Source organism: Pimephales promelas, chromosome 5, assembly GCF_988280905.1.
Source record: "Pimephales promelas chromosome 5, fPimPro1.hap1.1, whole genome shotgun sequence".
Classification (NCBI taxonomy): domain Eukaryota; kingdom Metazoa; phylum Chordata; class Actinopteri; order Cypriniformes; family Leuciscidae; genus Pimephales; species Pimephales promelas.
The window spans coordinates 8,566,700-8,582,220 of NC_142773.1; the positions used below are offsets into that span (position 1 = coordinate 8,566,700).

The following is a 15,521-nucleotide window of genomic DNA, read 5'->3' on the forward strand; positions in this document are numbered from 1 at the left end:
TCATGCTGACGTATGTTGATGTCATCCACCGACAGCGCTGACGACACAGCTTAAAGTCCCTGTGAAATCAAAATTGAACCTATTTACTTTGTTAGCGCATATTACTAGTCTTGTGGTGAACAATTAATCCGTGCAAGTAAATATATATTAAAAAAATGTTTTACCTTGGTAATCTTTAATCAAAATCTGAAAAGTTACTTCCGGTCTGGAACGGTTTCTTTTTCTGATGACGTAGGTTTCACAACTTGGGTGGGGAAACGCTTAACCACTCCCCTCAAACCGTTAGTTTGCTATGAGCGAGAGATGGAGAGGAGGAGCTCTAGAGTAAAACCCTGCCCTCTGTTCAATATTCCGTTTCACTTGGAAATACGTCACTGCACTGGAGAAAAATCGTTTGCAACTTCCAGTTCACGGGGACTTTAATGTTGATTGGCTTAAACAACCATGATGTATTGTTCTTTTTTAAAATGTTTGATTTTAAAACTGATTTAATATACATAAATGATGTGTGAATATTTCCAAATTCTCTGACAGTGCAATCTCTCTACGGATTATGTGATTGTTGTCACACATGTCTGCATTGAAGTAAAAAGAACTGATAATTATGTCTTTCAATTGGGTGTCTCGTTCATTACTAGGGGTGTAACGATACACAAAACTGACGGTTCGGTTTTCCCATGGTTTTGACGTCTCGGTTTGATTCGGTTTAAAAAGCTAAAATACCTTTTTTTTTCGTTCTTTTTTTTAACAGTGGTTTAATGAAACAATTGTGTCTTTGTCTTTATATTAAATTAAATGTTTCGTAAAGATTAAAAAAATCTGCCCATTCATGTTTATTCTGTAACTGAGGAAGAGATGATCGCGTTTACTCGTGCGGCCGCTTGAAATGAGGAGCTCGTACAGCGATCTGTCACGCCACATCAAAGAGCGCCAAAACGCCATTTATTGCTTGAATTTCGTGATTAAATAGACAGAATTTGAAAGATTACGCCTTGCTTAATATGAAAAGTAACAGGCGTGCTATTTGGTGTTAATGGTGGTTAGGCTACAAAACTGAATTCGTTGTGTACACATAATAAGACATGATGTCCAATGAGTCGGGGTGGGCGGGGCCGAGGTAGCAGGGGGCGGGGCGTGTGGTACGCCATGAGAGTATCGCGATTCTAATCATGAGTTCTGTATCGCGTTTCAAATATCGTTACACCCCTATTACATACATTTTCATATAAAAGCAACAGAACTTAAATGACATCCAGTTTAAATAGTATAATTCCCGCCTTTGATCTGTCACACCTCTACTCTCCAAATTATTTCCGGTTTTGTCTGCATTTCTGAGCGTTAGTTTGTTTGTTAGTCTGTTTTGGATTACTGGCCTGTACCTGTGCCTGTGTTCATCCATTTGTGCCTCTTTACCTTGTGTTTTTGACTTGTGTGCCTCGTGTACCTGTCCTTGTGTTTTGAATTACTCCATGCCTGACTACCCCATTAACAAATGGACCTTCATTCTGTCTCTGAGTCTGCATCGTCACATCAGGAAATATCACATCATGAATAATCAGCATTTACCAAGTAAAATGTTCGGTAGTTGTTGAAAATTGTCCCTAGTCAGCCAAGATAAAGGTCAAAACATTGTCAGAAAGTAATGTCATAGTGACCAAAGTGTGTATCACATTACCATACAATGATCCATGTGCACATACTGTATGCATGCTAAATATCGCAGCATAACAAAGGGTTAAAGGTGATGACATGATATCAGCTTAAATGAATTAGTCTCACTCCCTCTATCTACCCTGTTTGTGTAGGTCAGGATCGCAGCGAGCAGGTCCTGGTTCAGCGCTTCAGAGGCGATGGCATCAGGTACAAGGCCAAGCTGATTGGGATTGATGATGTGACGACCACACGTGGAGACAAGCTGTGTCAGGACTCCATGATGAAGCTAAAGGTAAAGATTCGGTTGGATCAGAGAATGTCTAATTGAAGAGAATTGGCACTGGCTGGTTACTTCCGGTTTCTGGACTGGCTGCAGTAACACGTCTCTGTCCATGCGGGGGCGCTCGCGGTCGAGTGCAGAATGAATGGGAGTCAATGGGGTTTCAGCCCCAGAAATCCACTTTTCTCAGGATGTAATTTTTTGTCAAGTAATTTGAAAGTTGCATTCAAAAGCGAGGGCTAAGATAATACACTCAGCTGAAAATTGCATTTTTAAGTTCACTAATCTGTTCTAAAAATCCGTTCAAAAATGTGATGACGTCACACAATAGCAGAATGCTAGCGTGTTCCTGCCAACAACGGCCTAACCTGTAAGAAATCAAAAGGACATAAGTACTCGTTCATTCGACTTTTGGCCTGTAATCTATATTGAACTTGCGGAATCCACAATAAAATCTATGTTAATTTAACGACAAGCAGGTGAAAGAGACACATTAGCCGTTTAGCCCCATAGACTCCCATTCATTCTGCACTCGCCCGCGATCACCTCCAGTGGAATTCTAATGGAACTGCAACCAAGATGATACACAATAGGAAGTGCCAAGGCTCTCCGTTAGACGGGCTCTGGTTGGATATAAGCTGCAGTATTCCTATGTTCTTGTCTCAGTGTTGAAGAGCACTGACATCCACAGTGTGTTCAGAAATGTGAACACATTAAAGTGTCTGCATACTTTCTGAATGCACACTCTATGTGTAGCTAAGCCATTTAGCATTGCCTTGAGACAGATCGAGGGTTCAAACCTGCTCCAGGTGACTTTAGGATTGCTGAGTGAATAAAATTATGTTTCTTTTCTGCCCTCAGAAGTCAGAGAAAACAGCAAACTAGACACATCCCCTTCAAATGTTTAAAAGTTTCCAAAGTGCTGAATGAGTAACAAGAGTGACCTTACAAACTGCAGAACAGAACGCTATATGTACCATATAGAAAGCCCCACTATTCAAAGTCTGTTAGCATATTGCTGATAAAGGACCTTTACACTACGTGTTTATCCATGCTTGCTTGTAATTCTTCTCATGCTTTTGTTTTATCTGTGTATTGCCGCAGGGAATTGCTGCCTCGGCACGATCAAAAGGAAACCACAAACAGAGAATATTCCTGACTGTGTCTTTTGGTGGAATCAAGATTTACGATGAGAGATCAGGGGTAAGAGTTTGCTAGAAGTGTGTTCTAGTTTTATTAGTGTTGTTGTGCCAGGTAACAAGCAAGTTGTGCTTGCTACTACCAATATATACACAGACACACTGCTGTGAGGATGTACGATATGCATAGACAAACATAAATCGTGAAGCACATCTAGGCAGGTGGAGCTGGGGGAGGTGGAGGGTTTCAGAGGAGCTTATGGGCTTAGTTTACAGAAAATGCTGAACCAGGCTATTTAAATGTTGACCAAGAAACTTCATTGGCTGCTGAATCAGCAGAGGCCAATCAGCTTGTGTCGTGTTGTAAATTATGTGATTGCTTGCTGATTACATCTAGAGTTTCATGACTTAAAGGAGTAGTTCACTTTAAAAAAAACTTTTGCTGATAATTTACTCACCCCCATGTCATCCAAGATGTCCATGTCTTTCTTTCCTCAGTCGAAAAGAAATTAAGGTTTTTGATAAAAACATTCCAGGATTTTCTCCATATAATGGACTTCAATGGGGACCAAACGGTTCAAGGTCCAAAAGACAGTTTCAGTGCAAACTGTTCAAAGGGCTTTAAACGACACCAGACGATGAATAAGGGTCTTATCAAGCGAAACGATCGATCATTTAATAAATAAATAACAAAGTTTAAGTTTTATAAGCACAAATGCTCGCCTTGCTCTGTTCTGTGACGCGCGTTTGTGACTCTCCTGTTCGAACTCGTTCATCAAAATGAACAAATCTTTTTTCGAGTCATGACTCAAAGGGTCCTTGATAAGACCCTTATTCATCGTCTGGAATCGTTTAAAGCCCTTTGAACAGTTTGCACTGAAACTCTCATTTGGACCTTGAACCGTTTGGTTCCCATTGAAGTCCATTATATGGAGAAAATCCTGGAATGTTTTCATCAAAAACCTTAATTTCTTTTCGACTGAGGAAAGAAAGACATGGACATCTTGGATGACATGGGGGCGAGTAAATTATCAGCAAAAGTTTTTTTTTTCCAAAAGTGAACTACTCCTTTAAGTAGATACAGTATGTCTGCAACGTTGTTTACTGCTGTGTTTGTTACATCACCCATCATTTTTCAATTGTACTCCTTTTGGACCCGAGGATGCTAGTTGTTGCAATTTTGCAAGTGGAATATCAACCCATTCATTATTGCCACAAAACATAAGTTGCACAACAGTCCGTGGCCGTCGTTATCTGTTTCTCTTCTTCATTATGCACTATTCATATTCAATAAGGACAAATCTGGACAAATCACACACTGTCTATCCACAAGTTTCCGAGGGGCGCTCCTGTAAAAAATAAAGTGGGTGAAACTTCCGGTGACGCGGCGGAAGTAGCATTCCAATGGTATTTTGTGTGTTAGTTAGCGAAGAGGCTAGCTGTTTTTCGGAGAATTATTTTACTATTTAAAGACGCAAATCTTTATGAGAGATGTCGTTACGGAGCTCAGGGACAACATGTGCTGTTCGCGGTTGTATGTATAACCGGACTAAACTAATTCAGTGGCTTAAACGTGATTGTTTTGAACATAAGCTGAAAACGAAATCAGAGTGATCCTGCCAACGACTGTAGTTTCCATCACCTCCCAAAAGACGACGAATCTTCCTGTGTACATTTGTTTAAATTCTTAATATTCTATAAATGAAGTTTTGTTAATAACTAAGTTCGGGAGGAGCACGTTCAGATAATTAACACGAGTGGACGGCAATCAGCAATCAGCAACCAATGATAAGAGGGTATATATAGACTCAGCAGTCTTACCTCGATCCATTGGCAGTTTGCAGCATTTGGCCATGTCCGAATCTAGCTCTTCCTGTTTTTGATAGAGAATCTTTCGTCCAGAATTAGGAATCTTTTCCGCAACCCGGTATCATCCCATGGGCGTCAGGCCAAACAAACGGGTCATCGCCACCCCGGGCGAAACATCCGCAATCTACTTCCGCGGTATCTTTAAACCGGACCATTCAATAATTCCTGCCATAGAGATATGGACAAGGCAATGCTGCCATCTTAACGCAAAGGAATGGACATTCCTCCAGCGTCGGCCGTCGCAACAGGCAGTAAGTAAGTTAAGCCACGCTGCAGATCCAGTCCCGGCTGATCCACACTCTCAAACATCTGCCGGGTCAACTCTGTGAGTGCTTAGCTGAAAACTTTCGCGTCCCTGATTGAACTTCGCATCGCTTCAATCGTTGAATGTCGAGCATTTACGCTATCCGGATACTAATTGTGATCGATATAAATAGTTTCTGTACAATGATTTGCGTTCCTTAAACGCGATGCTTCTTTATGGCGTAAAACTCACACGTAAACAGTAGGGCTGGGAATCGATTCTAAAAGAATTGATTCCTCGATCCCAAAAAGAATCGATTCCTCGATCCGAGGCGTTAGGAATATAGAGTCGATTCCAAAGCTAGGAATCGATTCCATTAACAGGAATCGACTCCTCTTTTAAGATTTCAGAAGTTCAGACCAATTCTAACCCGCAGCTTCACCATTTGGTTTACTAATCCAGAACGAACAAATCGGCAGGGAACCACCCTTAGAAATGACAAATAAATAAATGAGAAACAACGGAGCTTTTACACTAGGCTTGTTACGGTGAAATGCCATATATGGTTTGTATCCTGTGTTTGCAGCGGTCCGAGCGCATTTGTCCCCGACGCCCCCCGCAGCGTGGGTCCGGTTCCACACCCAATTTAATTCTATCGAACCTTGGTGCGTTCGCGTGCATCTTATGTCATTGCAAACGTGCACGGCGCTCGATGGAAAGCAGAACGTGGGTAAATATTGTGTATTTACTTATTTATTTTTAGTAAAATTGCTTCTATCATGCGCAGTTAAGTGAACAATACAGGTTTATTGTACGTGTGTCGCATAAGGTGGTTTTCTGCTGCTTGCAAACGAACCCTTAAGAATACAGTGGATTTACAAATATGTTGCTCTGATTCCACGTACAATGCTCGAATACACTGCAGGCTCACTCTCGCTCGTATCCAGGGTAATTCCTCAACACTATCACCCCTTACTTATTTAACTGAATACATCACAATAAGCTAAAACGCATGCACAGGATACCTTATTTCCTGAACAAGGGCGCACCCGAGTCCGTGCTGGGTAGTCAGTACTACCACCACCTCCTCCAGGTAGTCTCGGGTCCGGTACCCCAGTGCGCACCCGGTTCCCATAATGGCGTTCACATTAGCGATTTTTCATGCGAACCATTCCCCGTTACGGACATAACTGCCAGGGTGAAAGTTCCCTAAGCCATTTTGAAACGTTAATAAAGATGTGCATAATCCTGCAAAGATTAAATCTCCCCTCTTTTTCGCATCTTTGTTTGCGCTCAAGAAGATGATAATCGGCCAGCCAGGCCCCAATCTATTTCCCGCTTTTGCTCGGCTTCACACCACAGCTCATTTGCACAGGTACGTTTCTCCACTGCCCAGCAGTGACGTCTACTCTGCTCCCACTGAAGCTCTGTTTCTCCGGCTAATTTTCTATACTGCCCCAGCAGTGACGTCTCCTCTGCTCCCACTGGAGCTCTGTTTCTCTGGCTAATTTTCTCCACCGCCCCAGCAGTGACGTCTCCTCTGCTCCCAAAGGAGCTCCGTTTCTCTGACTAATTTTTCTACTCTGCCCCAGCAGTGGTGTCTCATCTGCTCCCACAGGAGCTCTGTTTCTCTGACTAATTTTTCTACTTTGCCCCAACAGTGATGTCTCATCTGCTCCCACAGAAGCTCTGTTTCTCTGACTAATTTTTCTACTTTGCCCCAACAGTGATTTCTCATCTGCTCCCACAGGAGCTCTGTTTCTCTGACTAATTTTTCTACTCTGCCCCAGCAGTGATGTCTACTCTGCTCCCACAGGAGCTCCGTTTCTCTGACTAATTTTTCTACTCTGCCCCAGCAGTGATGTCTACTCTGCTCCCACAGGAGCTCTGTTTCTCTGACCAATTTTTCTACTCTGCCCCAGCAGTGATGTCTACTCTGCTCCCACAGGAGCTCCGTTCCTCTGGCTAATCTTTTCTACTCTGCCCCAGCAGTGATGTCTACTCTGCTCCCACAGGAGCCGTGTTTCTTTCGGCTAATTTTTCTACTCCGCCCCAGCAGTGATGTCTCATCTGCTCCCACTGAAGCTCTGTTTCTCCGGCTAATTTTCTATACTGCCCCAGCAGTGACGTCTCCTCTGCTCCCACTGGAGCTCTGTTTCTCTGGCTAATTTTCTCCACCGCCCCAGCAGTGATGTCTCCTCTGCCCCCACAGGAGCTCTGTTTCTCTGGCCAATCTTTTATACTCTGCCCCAGCAGTGATGTCTCATCTGCTCCCACAAGAGCCGTGTTTCTTTCGGCTAATTTTCTACTCTGCCCCAGCAGTGATGTCTCATCTGCTCCCACAGGAGCTCTGTTTCTCTGGCTAATCTTTTCTACTCTGCCCCAGCAGTGATGTCTACTCTGCTCCCACAGGAGCTCCGTTTCTCTGGCCAATCTTTTATACTCTGCCCCAGCAGTGATGTCTCATCTGCTCCCACAAGAGCCGTGTTTTTTTCGGCTAATTTTCTACTCTGCCCCAGCAGTGATGTCTCATCTGCTCCCACAGGAGCTCTGTTTCTCTGGCTAATCTTTTCTACTCTGCCCCAGCAGTGATGTCTACTCTGCTCCCACAGGAGCCGTGTTTCTTTCGGCTAATTTTTCTACTCTACCCCAGCAGTGACGTCTCATCTGCTCCCACTGAAGCTCTGTTTCTCTGGCTAATTTTTCTACTCTGCCCCAGCAGTGATGTCTCATCTGCTCCCACAGGAGCTCTGTTTCTCTGGCTAATTTTTCTACTCTGCCCCAGCAGTGATGTCTCATCTGCTCCTACAGGAGCTCTGTTTCTCTGAATAATTCTCATATGAGCTCTGTTTCTCTGGCTATTTTTTCTACACTGACACAGCAGTGATGTCTACTCTGCTCCCACTGGAGCTCTCTTTCTCTGACTAATTTTTACTCGGCCCCAGCAGTGATGTCTACTCTGCTCCCACTGGAGCTCTCTTACCCTGGCTTATTTTCTACACTGCTATAACAGTGACGTCCCCTCTGCTCCCACTGGAGCCCTGTTTCTCTGGCTAACTTTCTACACTGCCACAGCAGTGTCGTCTCCTCTGCTCCATCTGAAACTCTTTTCTCTGGCTAATTTTCTTCACCGTCACAGCAATGATGTCTACTCTGCTCCCACAGGAGCTCCGTTTCTCTGGCTAATTTACTACACCGCCACAGCAGTGACGTTCTCCTCTGCTCCCACAGATGCTCTGTTTCTCTGGATAATTTTCTACACTGCTCAAGCAGTGACCTCTTCTCTGCTCCCGCAGGAGCTCTGTTCCTCTGGCTTATTTTCTACACTGCTATAACAATGATGTTTTCTCTCCAGTACATCACCATTTAGAATTATTATTCCTGCTAAAACCCTTAATTGATTATTTCCTCTGTCCAGCAAGCTTGGTCTCCAAGCTAACGTCGCACGCATCAAAATTTATCCTCCAAGCGGTATCTCCCAGGACCCTTCAATCCTATATTACCGCTCGGAGGTAACATAAAGAAAGGAAACGATAAATATAACGTCTCTTATAACTTGCCTTCCCCCGATTTTTCTCTTTCCAATCAAATCTTTTATCTCCTATTAAAGGTTATTTGAGCGGCAATCCAGTTTTTCCCATAAACTGTCGTACGGCACTACTTCTGTGGAGTTAAACAATTCACAAACCCTGATTAAAGGGATCCAAAGATCCCAGCCCACCCGCCCCCGACTCCGGACACCCCATAACACTGGAAATTCTCATTAAATGTATTCGGCTTTCCGCATAAGCTACCAGCCCTTCAGTTCCACTCACACACTCAATGCCACGTTTAAATTACCCTTTTTCGTTTTTCTTAGACACTCAAAAAACCGCCATCACTTATGAGCAGAGTGAGTGCTTTCCCAGAGGAGCCCTTACATTTTTCTCCTTCATCCAGCGAGCAGTTGGTCTCACAGCGGATGCAGTGTGAGAAAAATCTCCTGGGCAAGCACTCAATTTTTCCACTTTTCAGTTTTCCTTCTTCCATCCAGCGAGCATCGGTCTCACAGCGGATGGAGTGAGAGCTTTCCCAGTAGAGCACTTAAAATTTTCTCTTCCATCCAGCGAGCAGTTGGTCTCACAGCGGACGGACATGAGAAAATTTCCTGGGCAAACACTCATTTTCCCCTCTTGTCAGGTTTCCTCTTTCCGTCCAGCGAGCATTAGTCTCACAGCGGACGGAGTGAGAGCTTTCCCAGTAGAGCACTTAAAATTTTCTCTTTCATCCAGCGAGCAGCTGGTCTCACAGCGGATGGAATACGAGAAATCTCCTGGGCAAACACTCATTTTCCCCTCTTGTCAGGTTTCCTCTTTCCGTCCAGCGAGCATTGGTCTCACAGCGGACGGAGTGAGAGCTTTCCCAGTAGAGCACTTAAATTTTCTCTCTTTCATCCGGTGAGCATTCGGTCTCACCGTGGACGAGAGTACGAGAAAATCTCCTGGATAAGCACTCATTTTCCTCTTTTCAGGTTTCCTCTTTCCGTCCAGCGAGCATTGGTCTCACATCGGACGGAGCGAGAAAGTTCCAGGTAGAGCACTCATGTTTTCTCTTTCATTTCAGCGAATATTTGGTCTTGCAGTGGATGCAGCGCGAAAACCTCCTGGACAAGTATACAACAACCACACCTTGTTCGCAGTCAACAAGGGCCATCAGTCCAGGCAGTGAGCCAACATCACGGGCCTCCCTGACCAAGCATCCAGGCCCCTTCTCGAGATGCCAGCCCGCCATTTTTGGCACTCTTTGGGGGGTCTTAAGTCCGGCGGCTGTCCTCTGCTCTTTAGCCTTTTGGGGGGAGTACTCTGGGTTCGGGCAGAATTCCGAGCACGGAGCCCTCCCTCCGGACAGCACGCCAAATACGCATTGAATCTTACTCACTCAAAATTATATGTAAGTGTGAACTCGTGAAATGAAGTTTTGTTAATAACTAAGTTCGGGAGGAGCACGTTCAGATAATTAACACGAGTGGACGGCAATCAGCAATCAGCAACCAATGATAAGAGGGTATATATAGACTCAGCAGTCTTACCTCGATCCATTGGCAGTTTGCAGCATCCCTCCTCCACCCCTTCTCCACACTCCTAGTCCTGCACACTCCTCTTTCTAAAAAATCACTTGCATACGGGGGGAGTACTCTGGGTTCGGGCAGAATTCCGAGCACGGAGCCCTCCCTCCGGACAGCACGCCAAATACGCATTGAATCTTACTCACTCAAAATTATATGTAAGTGTGAACTCGTGAAACTCTATCAGCATGTGTTTGGCTGTTCTCTACTGATGTTACACCTAAACTCAGGATCAAAGCCTGTGTTGACAGAATACCAAATGTGCCAGTTAATGTATTCCAGCAGCACATTCATTTATAATTTTGAATAAACTCCAAAGCACAATGACTAAGTGTGTATTTTTTGTTTTAATTGTTTGTCAGCTCGCACAACTGTCTGTCACCATGCCTTGATGAGTATTAATTATTAATAATGTTATTATAATACTCCCAATCAACTACTGCGGAGGGTAAAGGTACTGTTATTTCACCTTTTTGAATTTCGTTGAGGTTGTGTTCCCACATCGTTAGCTAGTTTGGATCGCTATAACTTGAATGACTGTCAACTGTTGAATGAACGAGTGTCAAGCATGTCAAATCGCGCTTTGTTTACTTCCAACCGGAAGTCGCGCCCACTTTTGACGCAAGGCCTCATGGGGCGTAGGAAACTTGTGGATAAAGCTCTGGCACATGCAAATGGATGCATGCCATGGCATTTAAAAGGCATACTGTTATGTTGTAAGGTGTTTGGAAGAATAAAGCAAGAACTGAATCCAGACAGCAATCTTTTAAAGCATGGGAGCATGTGAACTGATCATCTCAAACTAACCGAACCGAGCTTCTTCTAGTCTCCTTCCACATCTCAGCTCATTGGGTTACACTGCTATCTAGCGGTCATTCGCAGAATCACTGTACACACACAACACATATCAAAGGTATGGGATGGATGAAAAGAGTCACAGTTTGGAACCATCTCTGTTGCGTTTGAGATTGTGAATCTGTATGACACCAGTTGACATATATAGCAATTGTAAGTCGCTTTGGATAAACGCGTCAGCTAAATGAATAAATGTAAACCCACAGAGGATGGAAGGATGCTGAACTAAAAATGAATTGTCCTCAGTGTCAATTGAGTGGCTTTCCTGCATGTTGAATGACTGATGAATATTAATGGTGTCTTTGATGAGTTTCCTACATTACTGGCAGTGATGCGCATGGTCTTGTTTTAGTAACTGTCCGTTACATATCTAACATCCCCAATCCTCAGGTCTTACAACACCATCACTCCGTCCACGAAATCTCCTACATTGCCAAAGACACAAGGGACCATCGCGCCTTTGGCTATGTGTGCGGGAAAAAAGGCAACCACAAATTTGTGGCAATCAAGACAAGCCATTCGGTTGGTTGTTAATAATCCTAAATGAATCTTGCTTGTTAAGAGTGGCACTATTTCCTTTAACCTCAGTTGTCCTCTTGTAGGCAGAGCCGGTGATACTGGACCTGCGTGACCTCTTCACCCTGGTCTATGACATCAAGCAGAGGGAGGAGTCACAGAAAAAGGCTCAGAAGGAAAAGCACTGTGAACAAGCCATCTATCAGGTGAGATCACCAACTAAGTCAAAAAACGTCATTTAGAAATTGCTGATGACTCTTTCTGGCCGTAAGCTTCACGCCATACAAGGTTTCCAGAAATGACAAACATATGATTCAATTCTGATCTTTCCAGAGGGTGTTTTGAACAACCATTTTCTCTGACACAATTGCTGTAAAACATTCCTTAAAGAAAACATTGACAACTTATTGATATCCACCCATCCATTTTGCAGAACGATTGGTCTACGTAGCGCCACAGGGATACATGGCCAACTTATTGAGATGGCTCAGAGATTTATCAAAGTTTACAAGTCCTTTTAACTTGACTACAGACTGAACAACTGTTCCACTGTATACCAACATGTTAAGAATACAAGTTTCCTGTAAATAATGTTTACAGCAGCACAACTTTTACTGAAGATAGTGGGATGTTTCAGTTTCGTCACCATTTGCGGTTCTATGAATATGCAGATGAGCCCCGCCTCCACTCACTCACTCACTCAGAGATCCACTGGTTGTCCATCACTCATTGATCTGATTGGTTACAAGGTCGTTTGTGACATCAGAAACACCAGCGATTTCAAACTTTGGAAATACTCAGGAAATACTCAGCAATGCTGTCGACTTATGAATTTACACATGATTTGTCTTAAAGCAAATTAAAAACACTAGGGATGCACCGATATGAAAATTTTGGCCGATGACCGATAATTCTTACTATTTGAAAGCTGATAACCGATATATCGGCCGATAAGCTTAAATCCAAAATTGTATCTAATTTTGAGAGCCTGATTACAAAAACAAAAGTCTCACAATTCAATCTACGTCCCAAGCGCACAATTATAATGATGTTCTCATTATAGTGTCGTATAGCTAATATGACAGATCATATTTCAAGAAATTCAAAAACATAAACAGTGCTCAATAAGTGTCTCAGCTGACGGGAATAATACATTATTTATCGGCTTTATATATCGGCCACATTTTCTAACCAGGCTGATAACGATAACATTAAAAATGAAGATATATCGGCCGATACCGATATGCTGGCCGATATATCGCGCATCCCTAAAAAACACCACATACACACATAAACAACATTTAAAACTTGATTTTCAACACGGGGACTTTAAGTCTTTCCCCACCATTGACAGAAATGGTCTTCAATCCATGTTTTCACTGTTATACAGTATACAGGTGAAGAAGCAGAAACAAATGATAGAAGATTACTTACACACATGTAAAATATCGTGATCATCAACCATTAAACAACAAAACTGCCTAACGTTACTGAATGAAATGTCGAATCCATGAAGAGGAACGACTGTGAAACTTTGATCTCGATCTACTTCATCTGTGGACAAAATCTTTGACAAAAACACGATTTCCTCAGCTTTTAGTTCAAAATGAAGTTTTTTTTTTTTTTAATGAAACTTATCCAGGTTCAAGTGTTTATAAAAAAATGCAACGTTTTTTTTAGCAGAGGCTCTGTTCTTGTAATTTATTGCATGTTCAGATACTCATACAACAAAATATTCTGGGGGCCATGAAGTTTTTGAGAAAGATAATGCCTGTTTTTCTTAATGACTGACACAGACGATTCTGGAAGATGAGATTGACGATCCAGTCTATCAGGTGAGTAATTGTCAATCTCAGTTACCATAATCTTAATCTGATTTTATTTTATTATCTTATGTGATTTTATTATCATTTAACTCCTCCATTTAAGTGTTGCTGATATTGTTTATGCTTGCACAACTTCTGTTAACCATTCAGCTCCTGTCATTGGCAGTGTATTGATATGCAGTCATGTTTTGTGGTTGTGTGTGTGTGTGTGTGTGAGAGTCATAAACAGCCCCGCTGGATGCACTGATGTGTTGAACCCAGTGCTCTCGCGCTCACACTGAATACAGACAACTTTAACCATCATTTTAACATCCACATTTGATCCCCACACAGAGTCCCTATGAGCTCTCACAACTGGTCTAGTTAAACTTTGAAGCATTTACATCAGTTTGTGATGGGAAAAGTCCAGTGTTTTTACTTGTTGAATTAAATAATTATTGGAATATATTATCAGAGAAAATGATTGCTGAGGAGACCGCCCATATGTTTGGATTGCTTTTCAATTTGCGCCGAATTCAGTTCCTGTCAAAGCATTTGTATCAAAGGCAGGTCTAGATGTTCAATGTCTTTGACACTTCACACATAGAGATCATGTGAACCATGCCTTTCGATCTCTATTAACTGCAATCAGGGTTAACAGTGTGTCGTGTGTGGGGAGTGTTAATGAAATTGTTGGTAAAGTATCAACTTCTCATATTTGTTGATAGATTTCTCCATTACATTAAAGGGATAGTTCACTTTGAAATTAATTTTTGATATGTTTTAGCTTACCAAGATGTAGGTGTCTTTGTTTCCACAGTATTTTCAATTTTGACATTTTTAGGTCAAACCGATATAATGCAGGTCTATGGTCACCACCTCAAAGAGCATGCACAGAGAAGTCCAAATTAAACATGATTTAATGACTCGTAAATGGAAGTACACATTGATGGCCTAAGACACGAAACGAGCGGTTTGTGTGAGAAAATGAACAGTATTTATATAGTTTTACCTCTTGTAACCACAGCCATGTTCAAGTCCCTTCAAGGAGTGCACGGGCGCTTTGTAAAAGAGGTAAAAACGATATAAATACTGTTCGTTTTCTCACACAAACGGCTCATTTCGTGTCTTAGTCCATCAATGTGTACTTACATTTACGAGTCATTAAATCATGTTTAATTTGGACTTCTTTGTTGCATGCTCTTTGAGGTGGTGACCATAGACCTCCATTATATGACTGACAGACAAGAAAATACTGCGGAAACAAAGACACCTACATCTTGGATGCCCTTGAGGTAAGATAAAACATATCAAAAATTAATTTCAAAGTGAACTATCCCTTTAATAGGATATATTAACAAACATACATTAAGAGTATAGAGAAGCATCTCCGATCACTTTGACATATTGAGATGTCTGACTTTTGATTGCTAAGGCCTTTTTTTGTGAGAAGTTGGAGAAACCACAGAAAAATAACTAAGAAATGGACAAGATGTTGTTGATTTTCTATCCTGTGGAAATAAAGAGGGCCACCCTACAGTTTTAGATAAAGATACACAATATATATTTTTATAATGGATAAAGAGTCATCATTGAATGTTTTTAGTGTTGTCTCTGTCTGATTGGTTCCATATGGGGCCTTTCTCATTTTCTTTCCCAACTCCTTGTAGTACATTGTGTTTGAAGCCGGACACGAGCCCCTCCACCAATCAGAGGAGAGCGTTTACCAGGTACTTCCTCGAGCCACTCCCCTCTTCGCCCACACTTCTACAGATATAGCATCACAAAGAAGGGGGGGGATCTAAAAATAGATTTCCTCTCCCCAAATTATTTCAAATATCCAATAATCTGTCAGATTAAAATACAGTACAATCCTTGTAGCCTTGTGTTGTTAATTCACTATAATTTTTAGGTCCCCACAAGTCATCAGAAAGACGGGATCTATGATGTTCCAAAACACCATCTTATGACTGTAGGTTCTCTCATATCTCAAACACTCGTCCCTTTCCTCCATCAAACAAACCTCTAGTGTCCTTCCCCCTTCTTCGCTTTAAGA

The 15,521-nt window shown here is 42.4% G+C and overlaps 1 protein-coding gene across 2 annotated transcripts in view; it reads left to right on the forward strand.

Annotated features, from left to right (window-relative positions):
- The window catches only part of dab1b (DAB adaptor protein 1b), a 49,948-nt gene that overhangs the window by 25,820 nt on the left and 8,607 nt on the right, over positions 1–15,521 (forward strand). Inside the window, exons 3-9 of one of the 2 annotated variants that reach the window (XM_089130917.1) lie at positions 1,806–1,945; positions 3,038–3,136; positions 11,535–11,666; positions 11,747–11,866; positions 13,457–13,495; positions 15,136–15,195; positions 15,378–15,437. In XM_089130917.1, coding sequence (XP_088987043.1) covers positions 1,806–1,945; positions 3,038–3,136; positions 11,535–11,666; positions 11,747–11,866; positions 13,457–13,495; positions 15,136–15,195; positions 15,378–15,437 — 650 coding nt within the window. The remainder of the gene's footprint in view (positions 1–1,805; positions 1,946–3,037; positions 3,137–11,534; positions 11,667–11,746; positions 11,867–13,456; positions 13,496–15,135; positions 15,196–15,377; positions 15,438–15,521) is intronic. The other variant, XM_089130918.1, reaches the window with a different exon arrangement.